Genomic DNA, 16,843 nt, shown 5'->3' with positions numbered 1-16,843 from the left:
CAAAGAAACTTTCTCAGCTTCCACTCTGGAGGAAGGCAAGAAATTAAATTTGTATATGCAAAATCTTCCCAGTAAATGGTTGCAATATTGAGAAACATTTAGAGAATGTGTTTTCTTCAGTCTAGAGGTAAATAACAATGTCTTCAAATAGAATCAAACTCGCATCTACTTGAAATGAGCTTATACAGAAATCTTAAGTGACACTTACAATCTCAAGCTGCAAATATTAAAAGAAGGCTAAGCACTACCTGTCATCTTTTTGGTAACTTGCAACCAAGAAAACTTGATCTTTTCTGCTTTAGTTACTTCCCTAAAGAAAAGTAACATCCATTCTAAAGCCAGATCACTGTTCCTTGATTAACTCTTGCTTAAAATCTAACATAAGTCTGTCCTTTTCGTTCAGTGTAACGGAGTTGTAAACTCCCCCGGACTTGCCCAGTACAGGATTATGGGCAACATAACAAAAACCATGTTAGTGGCTCTTCTTAGAGCAGTGGTCAGCAAGCCAGCTGAGGGAACTAAACCTGTCCTCCTCAGCATCTACTGAGATACCAACCCTGTTGCTGTTATGGCCATTGATTTGCCATCTTTTCTCTTATTAGGACCAGCAGGATGTTGAAATGTGTCGACTGGACAGGAAGTGGGGCTGTTTCTATAGGCATTCTGTCCCTTCAGTGATAAGGACTGGAAACCTATAAAATACACCTGGAAGCCACCAGTTTGGGCCTTAATTAAGTCCTAGGAGAAAGGCAGCAACAACTTTTGCAAATCAGAGATACTAGTTCAAAAAGTCAGGAGCTGGTATAAAAACCAGACTGGCTGTCAGCGCAGTAAAGCGAGTGGTATAAAGAAAGCCCTGTAGAGGCTTTTGGATAGAAGATGGAATGAGAGGATCTCTGCCCTTCCTAATATAGAGAAACAACTGACTTCTGGCATGGTTTACTTGCTTGCTCGCTCTGTGAGCATGGGAAAGTTGCTTCTGCTCTGATACTACCTGTAAGTGAAAAGAACATAACTAATCACTGATCAATATGTGGCTTGAAAATAGAAGTTTTCCACAATAATACAATATACTACACATAGGTGTAGAGAAAGTGTTCTCTGACATGATTTTTGTGGCTGTGATGGTAACAAGCATTTAGTCTTGTCCTATTTTTAGTGCTGCTTTGTAAACAGTGCAGATTGCCAGCTCAGAAGCAAGTAATGACCTAAAAACAAATAATTTTTAACATCCTTCCTCCTCTTCTTCCTTCTCTTTAGTTTTGCCCGCAAGTGGGAGACTATCTCCAACTCTTTAACCAGACAGCTTCAGAGCCCCCTCTACTGGAGTGCTGACTTCAGTAGCACTGAGCAGGTCTGACCAGCAGGATAGGACAGGTCCTCAGCTGCTCCAGGCAGCCTCTAAGAGGGATTTTTCACATGGCTGATGTATTCTCCTGGAGGTGAAGTAAGGTTTGGACAGCACGTATTCTGCCACGCTGTCCTGAATTTGGATTAGTATGTTGGTTCTGCTGGTTTTCCGTTAACTCTACATTCAGATTATCAGAGTTGATAACACCACAAGAAAGTGTTAGCAGAACCAGAGCTGCCTGGACTCGGTGAGATTACTGTTCTCAGAGCTGCAGAAGAGGGTGCAGTGCACTTTCATGTCTCCTCTGAAGATTCGTGGGGATTGTTTGCTCCACCTCCTCCCAAAATTATTTTCTTCTCACTGCTCCTGTTCAGTGTGTCTGGCTGTGGAGCGTAAGGAAGTCCTGTCAAGGGACAAGGCTCAGCCTGGTGACTGCTAGGCTCCCCAGGAAGGATGCATGTCCCTAAACAAGAAGGGAAACAGGAAGGAAAGAAGAAATAGTATATCTGATAGCAAGGAGAAGAGGCTCTTGAGGCAAACAGGTATGCCTGAGAAAATGGAAATACTACCAAAATAGAAAAAAAGAAGATGGCATAGTGATTAAGAGATTGGGAACAGATGCCAGGAGTTAAATCCCAAAGGTCTGCTCCAACTTCCTGTGTAACTTTTGACAAGTTGCTGGTTTTCCATGCAGCGCTCTTGAATCCCTAGGATAGGGGTAGTGTTTCCTTTTCTTACTTCATGCTATGTGATGGCATTAAACAATTAGGCCTTTATAAAGTTCCTTATAGTGAGATCAATTAGTCCATTTATTTATAAACATAATAGTTCCTGAAGAATCTAGATGAGTGCGTCTACTGATGGTTTTGCATAGAAAGCCTCAAGCAAGCTAAATAACTTTAGGTTGAAGAATTAAGTATGTTTTGTAGCTGCTATTCACAGAAATGAAGCTTCTGTTCTGGAAAGCAGTAGCTTTTAAAGGATGTGGGCAACCTATGTGGAAAACCACAGAATATCAGTTTGTACCATGTTATGGTAAAATGAATAGCCTGATTCTTGTGCTCAAAATTAGCATAATATTAAGTAGATAGTAAAGATGAAAAAAATGATTATTCACTTTTTCTCACAGTTTAAAAAAGAGGGTACCTGCTAAACTTTCAAAGTAGAGACTGTGACTTTAAGTCCAGATCAGGAAGGGGGTACCAGCTTGTCTAGAAAAAAGATATAAAAGGGGGAGAAAGTCTGATATGGTTCAAAAAAAAGGTCTAATGATAATTGTGTACAGACTGTGCTGTGATCACATCTGTAAGATGAGAATACAACTACAAATCAGCAGATAAAAATTGCTGGTTTGGACATCAGGCTTGATAGGTGGGTGAAGTGAAAAAGTGTTAAGGACAAATAATTCTATTTCCCAGTTCTTTAAAAACAAAACAAAAAAACCCTTCAGTGAAATCCAAACTTTCTGGGTATTTGGCACTAAAAAGAACAAGTTTTACCAGGATGGCTGCCACCTACCATCTGCCAGGAATTCCTGGTTCACTCTCATAGATTGCGACTAGCTAGTCTGATATCTTTTTAAGTAAACCAACTCTCTACACAAAGGAGATGCAGTAGGATTCATTTAACAGGACTTCAACTAAGAATTTTCTGTGATGACATGTAAGAACTGGAAGACAGACAAAAAATACCTAAGGGTGAGGTGGCAATAAAGTGTTTTGACATCAGAGCTGGTGCCGTGGGGAATTAATACTGAATTTCTCAAGTCCTGGTCCCATGAGTAATCTCATTTAAACCTTTCAATAATGATCTTGGCACAAAAAACGAGTGCGATAATTAAATTTGAACAAAAGTGGGAGGCTTCATAATACAAGAGAACTAGAATATCTTAGACATTTGATGACTTTGAAGAGTGAGAAATAGAGGTGAGGTGAAATGTAGCAATAGAAAGTGCAAAACGGGTGAATTTAGGGGCGAGAAGAAATTTGCAAAGGATGCTAAGGGCTTATTACTTGGAAGCGACTGAGGAAAGGAAGGTGGATTTACTAGTTGATAAAGGATAAATGAGCCACATTGAGGCTGTGGAAAAAAGCATGTAGAAAAGTCAGTTTAAGGGGAATAGTGATCCTGTCATACAGGAGAAATGAATTCAAATGGGAACAGGGACAAAAAAGGCTTTCGGGAAGATACTACAAATACAAAGCTGGTATTATAAAAAGAGAGTGTGGCTTATTTGTCTGTTACAAATGAAGCCTGAAAGGCGATATGATTATCATCTTGATGTATTAGCGAGAAAACACCAGGGAATGGAAAGGATTATTTAAGTTAAAGGATAATCCTGACATGAAAACAAGTGGCTATAAGCTGGACATGACTAATTCTAGATGGGAAAACTAGAAATCTTTTTCTAACTTCAGCCAGACCCCCAAATTACGCTTAACTTGTTAGTGTTGCAGCATCACTGTCACTGCTCTTTAATTTTCTACATCCATTTAGTCTGCTGACATTAGTGCAACACTTTGCAGCTTGAAAAGCATGGAGAATTCGGAAGACCTTTAAGAATGATCTGCATGTTGGCAAGGATAGCCGTAAGTACTCAATCTCTTTCATTGCAGGAGAGGAGCAGGCTGAGAAACGACTAAATTCTGGCCCACCACTACTTATGCAGGAGATTTCTTGAAATAAGATAGTTCTTAATTTGCAGAAGAGAGTCTAAAAACACTGCCACCCGGCAGGTGGAATGGAAGCGGAAGCTGGGAAAGAGCAAACTGCAATGAGGGTGCTATGTGCGTGTTTGTGATTAGCTGCTGCAGAGCACAGAAAGGGACACTGCGGGCTCTCCAGCAGTGATGACTTTTAGTCAAGCCTGGATGTCATTTTAACAGATGTGCTTTGATTTGAACACAGCTTATGGAGTTGGAGGTGGGAATTACTGGGTAAAATTCAATGGCCTTTGTTTAACAACAGGGTTAGATTAGATGATCATAGTAGTCCCTCTTTGCCTTTAAAATCTGTGAAAACCCTGTTAAAACCAATGGGCTTCTGTCAGTTATGAGATTTTTTTTTTTTTTCTTCCCCCTAAGTCATTCTTGGAGTAGGAAGAAATTATTTCAGCGTATCAGAAGCAAGAAGCCTGAGCGAATCAGTAAGTCTAATAGAGAGCTGTGCTTTGTAGGGAGCAATGGAAGAGAGGAAAGCTGGGGGTTTTGAGGGGGAGGAGAGCTATGGGTCTGCTATACTGCGTTTTGGTTTCCCTCCCCAAAGTCATTTATATTAATGTTAACTGTAAAGTCATTGGAGAGCTATTTAGCAAGAATATATTTTGTTTATGGTTTGTGTGTCCAGGACAGCCTGGCAGACAGAAATGCTAAAACTGCAGGAGATTGTAATCAGGTGTCTTACATCAGCAAGTGAGTGAATGTAGCAGGTCAGCAGTTCCACTCCTAACACCACAAACACTTTCTCATCAAGATCAACCCCTAATGAAAGGGGAGGAAATGCTGAACTTCAAATACACCAGGTTAGAGTTCACTCCTTCAAATTAAAACCAGAGAGCTTTACCCTCACATTGGGTAATTTTTAACAGATATAGTATACGATTGCAGCACTTAATGTAATAATTGTGGAGAAGCTGAAATAGTGGTTTTGAAGGCTTAAAATGGAAGAACTATTTATTCTGTGACTCTTACATTTTTCACTTGCTGCAGTCTGCAGGCAACCTGTGGGGTACCTGTGATGACCAGAGGACAAAGTCAAGGTTTGTTCATGGTAATTGGATCTTTTACTAGGCCAACTTCTAGCAGGTAGCATCTGTCCCTATGAATAACCATGTCTGGTATGTTGCCCTGGGTAGTTGTCTAACACTTTTCTCTAGAAAGCAAAAAAAAATTCCCCTTTCAGCCTTTTTTTATTCTGGAATTTTTTGAGCTTTTTTTTTCTTGAATTAAAAAAAATATATACTTTAAAAGTTTTTTTTTAAAAAAACCTCTTTGCTAAGCTCTACCCCCAATAATACCAATCTAGCAAGGTCAATGGGCAAGAGTCACCTTCCTTCCTATGGGCAACTTCACTATCCACCCAAAATAGTGGCTTAAGGTGAGCAGGTGACCTGGATTTGGCTTTTTCCAGAGCAACAGGCAGCTGTGGGGGCAGGGGGAGAGGGGCCCCTTGCGGGGTGGGTGACTGGCCTTAGCCCGGCTCCTGGCAGGAGGGGAAATGGTGCAACGCTGTCGCAGCGGCCCCAGCCGGCTCTAGAACCCGGCCGCGCGCCCTGCTCTAGAACCCGGCCAGCATCCGGGGGCGGGGCTTCTGCGCCGCCCGTCACGCTGATTGGCAGGCGGCGGAGGGCGGGACCTGGGCTGGCCACTCCGGGAGGGGGCGGGGCCAGCCCGCAGAGCGGAGCCGAGCGGGGCCCCCCCTGATTGGCAGCCGGCGCCGCGGCGGGCGGGGCGGGCGCCGCGGCTGGCGGCGCGCCGATTGGCGGGCGGCGCCGTCGGGTGGGTGGCTCGGCGGCCGGGATTGGCGGGCGGCGGCGGGTCGGCCCCTGTGATTGGCAGGCAGGCGGCGGCGGGTGCGCGGCGGCCGCCGAGCGGTTTGTTTTGCTCGCGGCCCGGGCGCCCTGTGGCGGCGGCGGCGGCGGGGAGCGACCGGGACCGCCCCTGCCCCCCCCCTCCCACCCCCTCCCCGCCGCCGCGGGGGCGGCCGGAGCGGCGCCCGCCGGAAGGAGACGGCGGCGGCGCGGGCCTGGGAATGTGGCGGCGGCCGTGAGCCCTCCCCCTCGGCCCGGCCGCCATGGAGCCGCGGCGGTGACAGCCCCGCACCTCAGCGCGCCGCCGCCCCGCGGGCGCGGGCCCGGCCCCGCCGCCATGGGTAAGAGCGGGGGTCGGGGGGGGGGGTTGGGAAGGGGGCAGCGGGGCCGCCCCGCGCCTCCCGCTCGGTCGTGCGGGCCCGGCCGCCGCCGCGGCTCCGCTGCCCCGGGGTGGGGGGGGGGGTCGGTTTTCTAAACTAAAACGGCGGCGGCAGGTGCGGCGGCGCGGGGCTCGGCGCCTTCCCCCGCCACGGGCCGCCGCCGGCGTGGCGAGGCCGTGAAAAGCCGCCCCGTGGCGTCGGTCGCGACCCGGGGTGGTGTCGGAGCGGCGTTTGCCGCCCGCAGCCGCCGCTGGCGTCTCCTCGCCCTGCTCGGCCCCGACGGTGACGCTTGAAAACAAGCGCGGCTCCTTTTCCAGGGTGATAAACTGCTGTCGGAATTCACTGGATTTGAACGATTGCAGGTTTTCACATGATGCGGCCTGTATGAAGAACTGCTTACGGGGGGGAGGGGGTTGTGTAACCCGGTTCCTTTTTTAGCCTAAAGAAGGGTCTTCGTGGACTAGGACAAGTATTTCCTTTCTGCAAAACGGGATTTATTTATGCTTGTGCGTTGGCAAGGGGATACTACTGTTATCTATAGCGCAGTGTTGCATTGCTTTGGGGGCTGCAACTTTAATGCTTCTTTAGGCGCCCCTCTCCCTTAGTTTAGTTTCTTGAGACTCTGCTTTGTTATTTAGTCTCCATGCATAATTTTTATGTTTATATTGTAAATTCTTAAAGTATTGTGAATGTTGCTGAAAGCAAGAATGAAGCAACTTTATTTCCTTTGTGTCTTTAACCATCCCAGCTACAGCAACTCCTATTAAAACAAGTACGTAACTTGCTTTGATTTTGTAAATACAGCAAATGTGTCTAGATTTAGGAGTAGGCTTCGCTTACAAAAAGAAGCACAGTATTGTTCAGTCTGTTATCTCCCCTAAAGGAAGCAACCTGATGGTCCTTAAGCTTACTATAGTTGAGAAGGAAGGGTTCGGGTTTCCACTTTGCAGTGGCAATCACACATCTATTTCTAAAGACGTGAGTGCAGAATGAAAAGTTCATAGACTTTTCATAGACGGTTGCACCGTCGCAAACAGGTTGCTACTGACAGGAATGATCTTATCTAAATTCATTATGCAATCGTGATCAAATCTCATACGGAATTGCGGTGAACAAGGCTATATCATATTATACTTCCCCTGCATCTTGTTCTTCATAAACTGATCAGAAAGATAGGGGGAACGGATAACAATAAGATATTAGTATTGCAGTTTGTCACAAGTCTGTTGATGCAGCTGAACCTCCCTGACAGCGGCTCCCTGTGCTTTACAGATGGCTTCTACGCAGAGCTCCTCAGCGGCGTTTAAAATACTATTTGTTTCTATTACAGAGAAATACATACAGATCTGGGAAAGAGAGGGGAAAGCTGTGTTTGGGCTGAAGGTTTGTGGTAGGCCTAGAATGAAATGCTCATTACAGGCCCAGCTGCAGCTGAGTCTTTCCCTCGATCTGCTCTTTTTTCCTGCCTGTGTCATTTCCTTCCCTTGGCTCACACACTTGCCCATAACACAGCTCTTAGGTTTTGCTGCATTGACAGCCCCTGGTGCGTTGTGGGGGAGGGGAGGAGCACTAAGCCTACAGGTTAGTCCCAGTTTAAACCCTGACCTTTTTTTTTTGGAGTTTCTGGGTGAGGAGAGGTACCCCAAATATGTACTACATGTACCAGGTTTGTAGAGAGGCTCTGATTTTTCTTTTTAATCTATTTAAAAAAAAAAAAAAAAAAAGATTTCCAGTTCCCTAAAACGTAGGGGCATAAAGGCGTTTTGTTATTGCTAAGACTCTGTTACAAAATACCCGGTGTTTCATTTGGTGGCACGTTGTGAAGGATGGAAAATGAAACTTCTTCAAAACTTTTTTTCAGAGCTTTAATATGTGCCCCGTTTCTTTTCCTACCTTGTGAAATGTGCTTATTGGCCCTGGATCTGCTAATTATTTGTACAAACAATCAACTTGCTATTGTGCCGGCAGACAACAAACAAACATTTTTTTTGTTCGTCTTTGCCTTTTTAAACAAACATTAGTGGCATCATATCTTCTATTATCATGCTATATGAAATAGCATACTGGTTTATAGGGGTTTACAGACTTCCTGTTTTTACCAATGTGCAGATGCTTTTACTCTGTTTGTTTGAACTTCATGATTTTTTTCAAAACTATTTCTATTTCTGCCATAGCAAATACACTGACTTGCTCAGACCTGGGTAATAAACCATGCATTTGTTGAAATAAATGCTTTATGCAGAGGAATAGCTTTCTCTGTGAGTAGCGGTTCCCCTTTATCGATGTTATAAAAATCCTTGAGTGTAGTTTTTAAAACATGAAAAGCATTTCCTGGACAACATCTTTCCCGCACAAAGCAGAACTGTGTTTCCCAGACCTACTGGAGACCTAGCAAAACAGGGTCTCTCAGTGCACTTCAAAAATTGCTTATTTTTCATTTGTAATAACTTTTGCATTGTGCGATTAATGTGATGCTGCTGCACGTACTGTTTTAAAGTCAATCTATAGAAATCCTGTATTTTGATGGAAATAAAGAAACATTCATACTTCTTAAGGTTAAATCCATTACAATGCAAACCTAAATGCAAACATTTTTTTCCATACACAAACTCAGATCAATATTTGACTTTCATTTTATGTTGAATAAGAGAAATGCTCCTTCAATTCCTACCTCACCAACATAAGGATGTATTACAGAATAGTTTGTTTTAGCAGTAGGGAGCCAGTAGCTTAGTTTGAAACTATTAAAAAAGTATATTTGCATAAGAGATTGAAGTTCACCTGCAGGATTTCAAAGATGTTATCAATACTTGCTGATCTAACTGCAGTACAGTGTTAAACCTGAGCTTGCAAAGTGCTGTGGTCCCTTTGAAAGTTGCAGTCTGGAGCTTAAATGTGTCAGATTTTTTAATGGGCCTCTAATAATGAATGTTTAAAAGTATGACAATGAACAAATGTAAAATGTACATTTCCTCGCTTCAGCTAAGTCTCCAGTTCTCTTTAAAATGACCACTAAGCAGGAAGCCAGAGTCGGGCTTAAACATGGTCTTTTAAGTTACTGCATTATGAACGTACCATGGTAACCACGGTCACAATATATGGCATATATTATTCAGCATTTGTATGCAGTGATACCAACACTGCTTGTTTGCAGCTCTTTGCTTACACTGGTTACCAGTCTGAGTCCTTCTGCTGCTCTGCTATGATTCTGCCACGAACCGGGTGCTTGGTTGTTATCTAATGAGCTCCCTGTAAAACTAGGGTGACACTTTCTTTTTTAAGACTTCTTCCTATCTGGGATGAGGGAGTTTCATTAACTGGTCATTAAAGTGGTCTTTCTGCAATAGAAAAAAATTATTGTATTCAGCTGCCACTGAATTCATATGGTAAACAAATTAGACACCTAATCTCTTGTTACTGGTACCCTTAGAGGCCATATAAAACAATATGCGAGAGAACAATACATTACATTTTTTTAAGGAAAAGTTTAGAAGTGACTTGGACAGTGGTAGCTGGGGAACAGAAAGTGCCTTCAGAGCATCTGTCCAATGTTCCGTCAACCTGTTATAGTGCATTAAGTGTTCCTATTTGCATGGATGTAAGTAAGATTTCAGCATTAACATTTGTCTACACAGGAAACTGAGTATACAGTAAATGAGATATAGACCTTCAAGTACGCTAGCTAGGGCTTAGATGCTGGCCAGATGCTGCCCCGGAGAGTTTAATGTCTCAGTGTATTGTAAAGTCACAAGTTGCCTCGGCTAATAATAAATTTGCCATGTAACTGAGCTATAACGTATACCACGAGATACATAATTGGTTAGACTGTTCACTTTGCCCAGCTGCTCATACAAATGAGACTCTGAAGCTCATCTGATTTGTATATGCAACTTAGGCTTTGGGATCAACTGCCTGTAGCTTGTGAATACATAATAACTTCTGATTTTTGGTTTTGAACGGCATGCCATACCCTTTAGATGCAGTTTCTTACTCATAGACTTATTCTTTGATTGATTAGATTTCTTGTCATGAGTGCTCAGTTATAAACTGCTTCCATAGCTGTTCTGCTTCTTGCCCAAAGGAACCCTGACTGTCTGCCAAGACAAGCTCTTCTTCATCCTCCTGGTATCTGGCCAAACCCAAAATGCACTGTAGTGGAAAACTCGCATCCCAGCTCTTCGCAGCGTGTTTGGGTGGTAGGCACTCCAGGGTTATGCCGGTCCATAATTTGTAATATTTTGCTGTGTAAAACTATGGTCTTTGTTTGCCAGATGACTGAAAGACTAGGCTTAATATCAAACAGGATTAAAGAATAAGAATAAATTGGAGACATTTCCATAAGGTGAAAGTTTAAACATTCAAATGTAAAGCTGGAAACAACAACAAAAAGTTTTTCTGTCAGCTACCTGGAACTTTGACTTCATTCACAACTGTTTTTTCATGTTTTCCTCCCACAAGGGGTTACTTAGTGCTGAGATACATCCTAGCAATTATTTCCTTTGGCTGATGTGGTTTTCGAAAAGCAACCTCTTGCTTTGGTAGTGTTACTTATATCCCTAGGTGTTTTTGCATGCAATTGGAATTTCAAGGAATACTCTCCCTTCTCCACTGCTACAATGTAGTTATTGTCTCCTCTGGCTTTTCTTGGACAGTCAGGGTTTGGTGGGTTTTGTTTTGATTTTGTTTTTTTGAATGACTTTATTTTCTCTGCTCTGCTTTCCCTTTTTTAAGGATTTTACTCTAAATTAACACCTCCTGCAAATGCATAGGGAGAGTTCTTTCCATTCTCGTCTGTAGTCTGGCCTAGAACTGTTATTTCTGTTTTTCTGGTAGTGCTCACTAGTGCCCACAAATCATCGGGCAAATCACTGAATTTATAAAATTTGATCAGTTTATGCCTTGAGAACTAATACAACACTTGGTTAACATCCCAATAATCTTGTTCTTGGTGGTGCAGAAAAAGCAAATATTATGAATGCAGGATTTCGGAATGGGATGCTAACTCTCCAAAATTGCCTTCAAGTTCAGTGTAATTTCTGCACTGCTTTTAATGAAGCCTTGACATGATCAAAATCATTGAAAACAAAAGTTAATGGGAATATGGTCATAGTTTGGGGGGGGGGTTATTGTTCTTGCCTGCTGAGGTGAATAAAGCTGCCTCTAAAGAGAAATTAATAAAATACAAGCTGGGTGAGGCAACATCGCTGTAATTTCACATACTGAAGACTGTAACTGAACTAACTCTGCTCTAGTGCTTAGTACTCTCAGAAAGCTGAACAGACTTTCTGGGCACAAACTGATGGTTGTACCAAATCTAACATTAGTGTGATTTCTGATTAGAACTTTTTTAGTTGTTATCCCCTTACAAATGGGTACACTTTCTCTCTTCTGCTTCAAAAGTTGGTTAGCTTCTAAGGCATGTGGGGAGCGAATGCTGTATGTGTCCCACATGCATCATTCTTGGGCACTGCAAAATTCTAATTTTATTATTCAGTCATTGGTAAATTATGACCCCCATCTGCTTTGTAAAATGTAAGCTATCTTTATTCAGAGATGCCTGTGAACAAATGCCTAACATGAAATTGAAGAAATACGTAGTCCCAGTGTGTCCCCTTTAGAGAGAAATACAGATGCAAAACAGTCCATCATTTCATGTACAGAAACCGTTCCCAGATCAATGCTTACAAATGTAAACCACTAACCATCCAAATCAGTGTCCTGAATCAAGAAAAATATGTAGCTGTTGTGGATTTTTTAAATCAAATTTTCGATTATTTACAGATTAGCCTCAAAAATGCTCATTTATTTCAATTCAAGCATGTCCAACTGATATGTTTAAGGACTTTCTGGAGGAAGGAGGAATCAGATGTATCAAGCACTGCACACCTAGATAACTGTCATTCCGGTAGGGATGTGATAACGTTATCTATGCATTTGCTGGTTTTCATCACTTTCAAATGTTTCCATCGTCCAAAAAAAAGCTTTGCATCCCAAACTGCTAGTAAAGTCCAGCCAGACTCTTGTAGAGATAACAGATTCTTCGTTTGGGCTTCTTCAGAGCTGATCTGAGCTCTGGTTCACGTTTCATGCCTGCGTTATGCCCCTGATATCAGGAAGGATTTATAACTGGGCACAGCACAGTTGCTAAGGAAACAATGCTTTATCCCCGAAAAAAACTGAGTCTTGATGTGAAAGAGAAGCCTAGCAATACGGTAGGCACGAGTGTGCCAATAACAGATCATCTAAGCCATATTATCTGGTGCTGCTTTGTTACATTGATGGCGTAGAGCCTAGGAACAAAGCAGCTAGCACAGTCCTATTTTGAACCAAACTTCACGTGCCAACTTTTCCCTTTTACAGTATTAAGTAATTTAGGATTGTTATGCTTCCAAAAGCAAAGGATTATTTTCAGTCACTCTTGAGCACCGTCCTTCATTATGTTAGTATTCATCACAGACCAGTTACTCTGCATTTCTGCTATTTTTTTAGCTCTAGGCTTCATGCAAAGCGCTGCTAAATATCACCTCTGTCCTCAAAACTAACAAGCAATGGAGGAACTCTTTAAACTGGTCATGTCAGGAATCTTAGCTTCAGAAAGTAATTTTCAGTCAGTATGAGAAAAATACTTCTATGTGCCTTTTTTTTTTCCCTGCATTTGTAAGAGGCCTTGAATTGAACCTGTTGCATTATACTCTGCCATCAGACAGTGTTCTTGCTGCTGCGCAACTTGAATCTGTTCACTAGAACTTTAAGTCTCATAAGGTGTTTTGGACTTTGTTCCAAGAGCTGGTTTGGGGGGAATAAAGAGAAGAGTCTTGCGGAAATCAGTGCAAATGGTTTTGAACACAGAGATGTATTCTAAGATGATTCTTTGTCCAAATTTTTTTTCCTTTTTCTTTCTATCGGCCATGATTTGTTCCACCAGTGAGCAAAACTTCTAAGGTAACAGAATATAAAACTGGAAGGAACAGATGCTTACTGGGTTTTTCTTGGCAGAAGGACATCAGTTTGCCCTTCCTAAATGACCTAATGATGATCTAGTAAATCTGTCCAAGTCATGCTGTTTGTTGTCAAGCTGTTTTAACAGAACCAAGGGTTGGAGACATTTGTTCTGAACCTTTACTATGGCCAGATCCTTTTGCAACTTTGGACAAATGACTTAAACTTTATCCTTCTGTTTACTACTTTGTGAAATTAGGTTGAGTTTGTTGGGTGTTTTTTACGACTAAATGAAATTACAGTTTATTTGTGAAGTTCTCTAGAAAAGATTATCTTTCTATGAGCCAGTGGAAAGCAAGCGCAGGAATGTTATGGTTGATATTCACGCAGGCAACTTACTGCTAAAATTCTTGTTGATCGCAGACGAACAAGAGGCCTTGAACTCCATCATGAAGGACCTGGTAGCACTCCAGATGGGCCGACGTCACAGACTGACTGGATTTGATACCATGAAGAATAAAGACACCGCTCACTCCAACAAACAGGTAATAGGCTACTTAATGAGACTTGAAATCGTTACCTGGAGGCAGAAGGGCCAGAACAGGTTGACAGTGGGTCTGCTGCCTGTGTTCTGTCCTGTGCTTTTGGCAGCTGGTATCACAGAGGGATTAGCCCCCTATTCTTGCTCGGGTCACGTTACTAGTTGGTATCTTTGTCATTTACTTGTCTTTTTGGACTAAAGACGATAGAGGTTTCATAATTTGGAACAGCTTAGTATTCTGCCTTTCTTCCACATGAGTTTTTGATGGGGTGTGATCTGCGTAGACTAGCTAAGAAGTTTACCACGTGGTTTTCTTGTTTTGCAGTCCATACTGCCTCTTTTTCAAGTAATGACTGTTTATTATTATTATTTTTAAAGAAAAAGCACAATGCCAGCAGTCCACCCCTCTTGACCAGCCCTGCAATAACAAACCAGTGTGCCTCTGCAGTAGATGAAAAAAAAATTCCGGTAAGAAAACTGGTTTCCAATTCAATATTAGCAATTATAAATCAGGAGTGTGCTTTTAAAACTGTGTGCGGTGACCTTTAAAAAGTACTTTAAGCAGGTGTGGGAGGCCAGGAAAGCTTTTCTTTACTGACTCTGTCATGTAGCAATAGAACGCACTTTTCATTGTGGTGGAAATAATTAAAAAAAAAAAGGGTGAAGCAGAGAACTGAGAATTAGTAATGCTGCTGAAAAAGCAGCATTTTTGATGCAAAAGAAGGCCTCTGCAGTTTAAAGCTGCATACAACGATCCGTTGGATATTGAACTAAGGCTGGCCTCATCTTCACAGGCTGCGCACGAATATAAAATAAAGGTTCTGATAAAAGGGAGTCAAACTGAAGTCATCTCAAAAACAGCAAAAGGGATTATCTGAAAGGACGGACTTTAGTGAAACTATAATAAACTTGCCTCAGACAGTGAAAAAGGAAATACCTCTTTACAGGTTTCTGAATAGAGGTAGCATCCTTAAAGGGGAAAATTTTCTTGAATTACCCAGTCATATGTCACATGAAAGAAGGGATGAAACTAATCCTTCTTTGGGTAAGGGGATGTGAGGTCCATTTTGCAAAGGAAATACTTTTCCCAAGGTAATAAGTAGCAGGCATAGTACTTAAAAATTTCTCTAGGTTATTTTTACATTACTGGAGACTTTCTTCATAGAGAAAACGATTGCATTGACTTTCTGGTAGAAAGGAAGGACAGAATAATACAGCCCTGTCAGTGTGCAGCATATTACTTGAATGAAATACTTCAATGCAAAAGGAAAAATTTCAGTCAAGAAGCATTTGTCCGTTATTGTCTTGAAGAATTAAATCAAGTTAATTGCAATTAGGCTAAAGTTAAAAGGAGAAGTTGCCTCTTTCCAGTTATCTCCTTATTAAAGGCTTAAGCTTTTTGGAGGCAAGCTATAAAGTTCTTGACTGTCTCTTCCTTATGCTTTGTCTGCTCATAATCTACTTGTTCGACTGGGATTTGGGATTTCCTTGAGCGTGTTGGACAAATCCATCAATGGAGTAGTATAAAATCCTTTCCAAATCACTTTGAGACATAAATGCAGATATGTCTTAAATCAAAATCTGTAATCGGTCTTTATGATAACCCATTGCAGAAGTGGAACACTAAAGCACCAAACTTGGATTTGTTTTCTTACTCATCCCTTAGGACAGCTTATGTGAGTTGCTCTAAGAATCGGTTTATAAAGGCAATAGATTCACTGCACTTTCAGAGAAAATTAAGAGCTAGACATTTAATTCCTCTAGGTTCTCTCTGGAACATAAACATCAAGATCACTTTGAATACTTTTCCTTAGATCTTTTTGAGAAATAGACACAAATGGCCAGTGTTCGATCCTTTTGAAAAAATCATCCAGAGATAGATGCTAAATTGTGTTACTGCCCATGATTTTTTTATTCCTTCCTTTTGTTACGAATTAGAGGTTTAAAAGGGTACAATGAAGTTGAAAGATACTTAGTTTGTTTAGGTACCAGCAAGTAGAAGAAGGGTTTTCATTGTAGCCCTGAAAATCTTTGAGGTGTCTAATTTTAACTAAGGCAGTTTTTGTCACTTAGCTGTTTAATGACCTAATATATATCTTGAAGTCAGGAATTTAATCTAAAAATTACTTTTGCTTAATTTCATCCAAACAGTCCTATTTATTTCCCTTAGACTGGACTTAGAATAGCATGGCAAAAAATGAAGGTCTAGAGCCTTCCTTCCAGACAATCCTAGTATAAAGAGATCGTTTCTCCATCCGTTATGCCTAAGACACAATTATTTCATCAGTAGTTGGCTGGAGGGCATCTTTTGTAGCTTGTTATCCCTGTGCTGTTTGTTGCTTTCTTTCATTTACTGTTCATTTAAAATGAGAGCTCTCTCAAATTCGCTTCATTTTGATGTCCTTCTGTAGTAAATTCTTTCTCTTCTCACATCTGAGAAAACATCTTTGGTAAAGTTGATGTGTAAATTGCCCACCTGCAGATTATTGTTGCTCTGATTGGGAAGCTCATTTGTCATGATCAATTATGTGCTTACAGTACTGCTGCAGGATTACTGTGTACGCGCAGTGATTGCATGGTCCCTTTGAACTGCATTCTTGACCACTAGGCCTGCCAGATATTTCCTCTAGCTAAAGAGCGTTTCCTGGCCACATTTTTTTGAAGTTCCTAGATGTATGATTGCCTATTGTCTAAGGCTTTCACAGATGGCTTAATCTATTCCAATCACATAAATTGTGCAGCAGAAATTATGGAACCTTATCAGAGCAGATTTTTCCCTTTTATTTTTATCTTTGTGACCTAAATTGGGATTTGAACTTTGATCTCCAGAGTTGAAAGTTCAACGCGTTGACTCTTCCATGATACGTAGCATCTTCTGAGTTTACAGCATAATGCACAGGTTATATGGTTAGTGCTTTTAACCATCTGTCAATACGGACGGTGACCCTTTCGTACTTTAAAGGATGACACAGTTAATTTGTTGGTAATTTCATAGTAAAGGCTGAGTTTTTGCAAAAGCAGGTACTTCATCTGTTTCTCTTTTCTGCCAAGAAAAAAATCATGCTTGCTTTGAGAATGCACAAAGAAAATTAGCTTCAGGTCAG

The 16,843-nt window shown here is 41.7% G+C and overlaps 1 protein-coding gene across 1 annotated transcript in view; it reads left to right on the top strand.

Moving 5' to 3' along the window:
- Positions 1-6,143: 6,143 nt before the first annotated feature.
- The window catches only part of MAP3K3 (mitogen-activated protein kinase kinase kinase 3), a 44,566-nt gene continuing 33,866 nt past the window's right edge, over positions 6,144-16,843 (top strand). The window contains 3 exon segments of the mRNA XM_067312183.1: positions 6,144-6,220; positions 13,622-13,743; positions 14,118-14,207. Coding sequence (XP_067168284.1) covers positions 6,217-6,220; positions 13,622-13,743; positions 14,118-14,207 — 216 coding nt within the window. The 5' untranslated portion in view covers positions 6,144-6,216.

The sequence above is a fragment of the Apteryx mantelli genome, chromosome 28, assembly GCF_036417845.1.
Source record: "Apteryx mantelli isolate bAptMan1 chromosome 28, bAptMan1.hap1, whole genome shotgun sequence".
Classification (NCBI taxonomy): domain Eukaryota; kingdom Metazoa; phylum Chordata; class Aves; order Apterygiformes; family Apterygidae; genus Apteryx; species Apteryx mantelli.
This window is presented reverse-complemented; position numbering and strand designations above follow the sequence as displayed.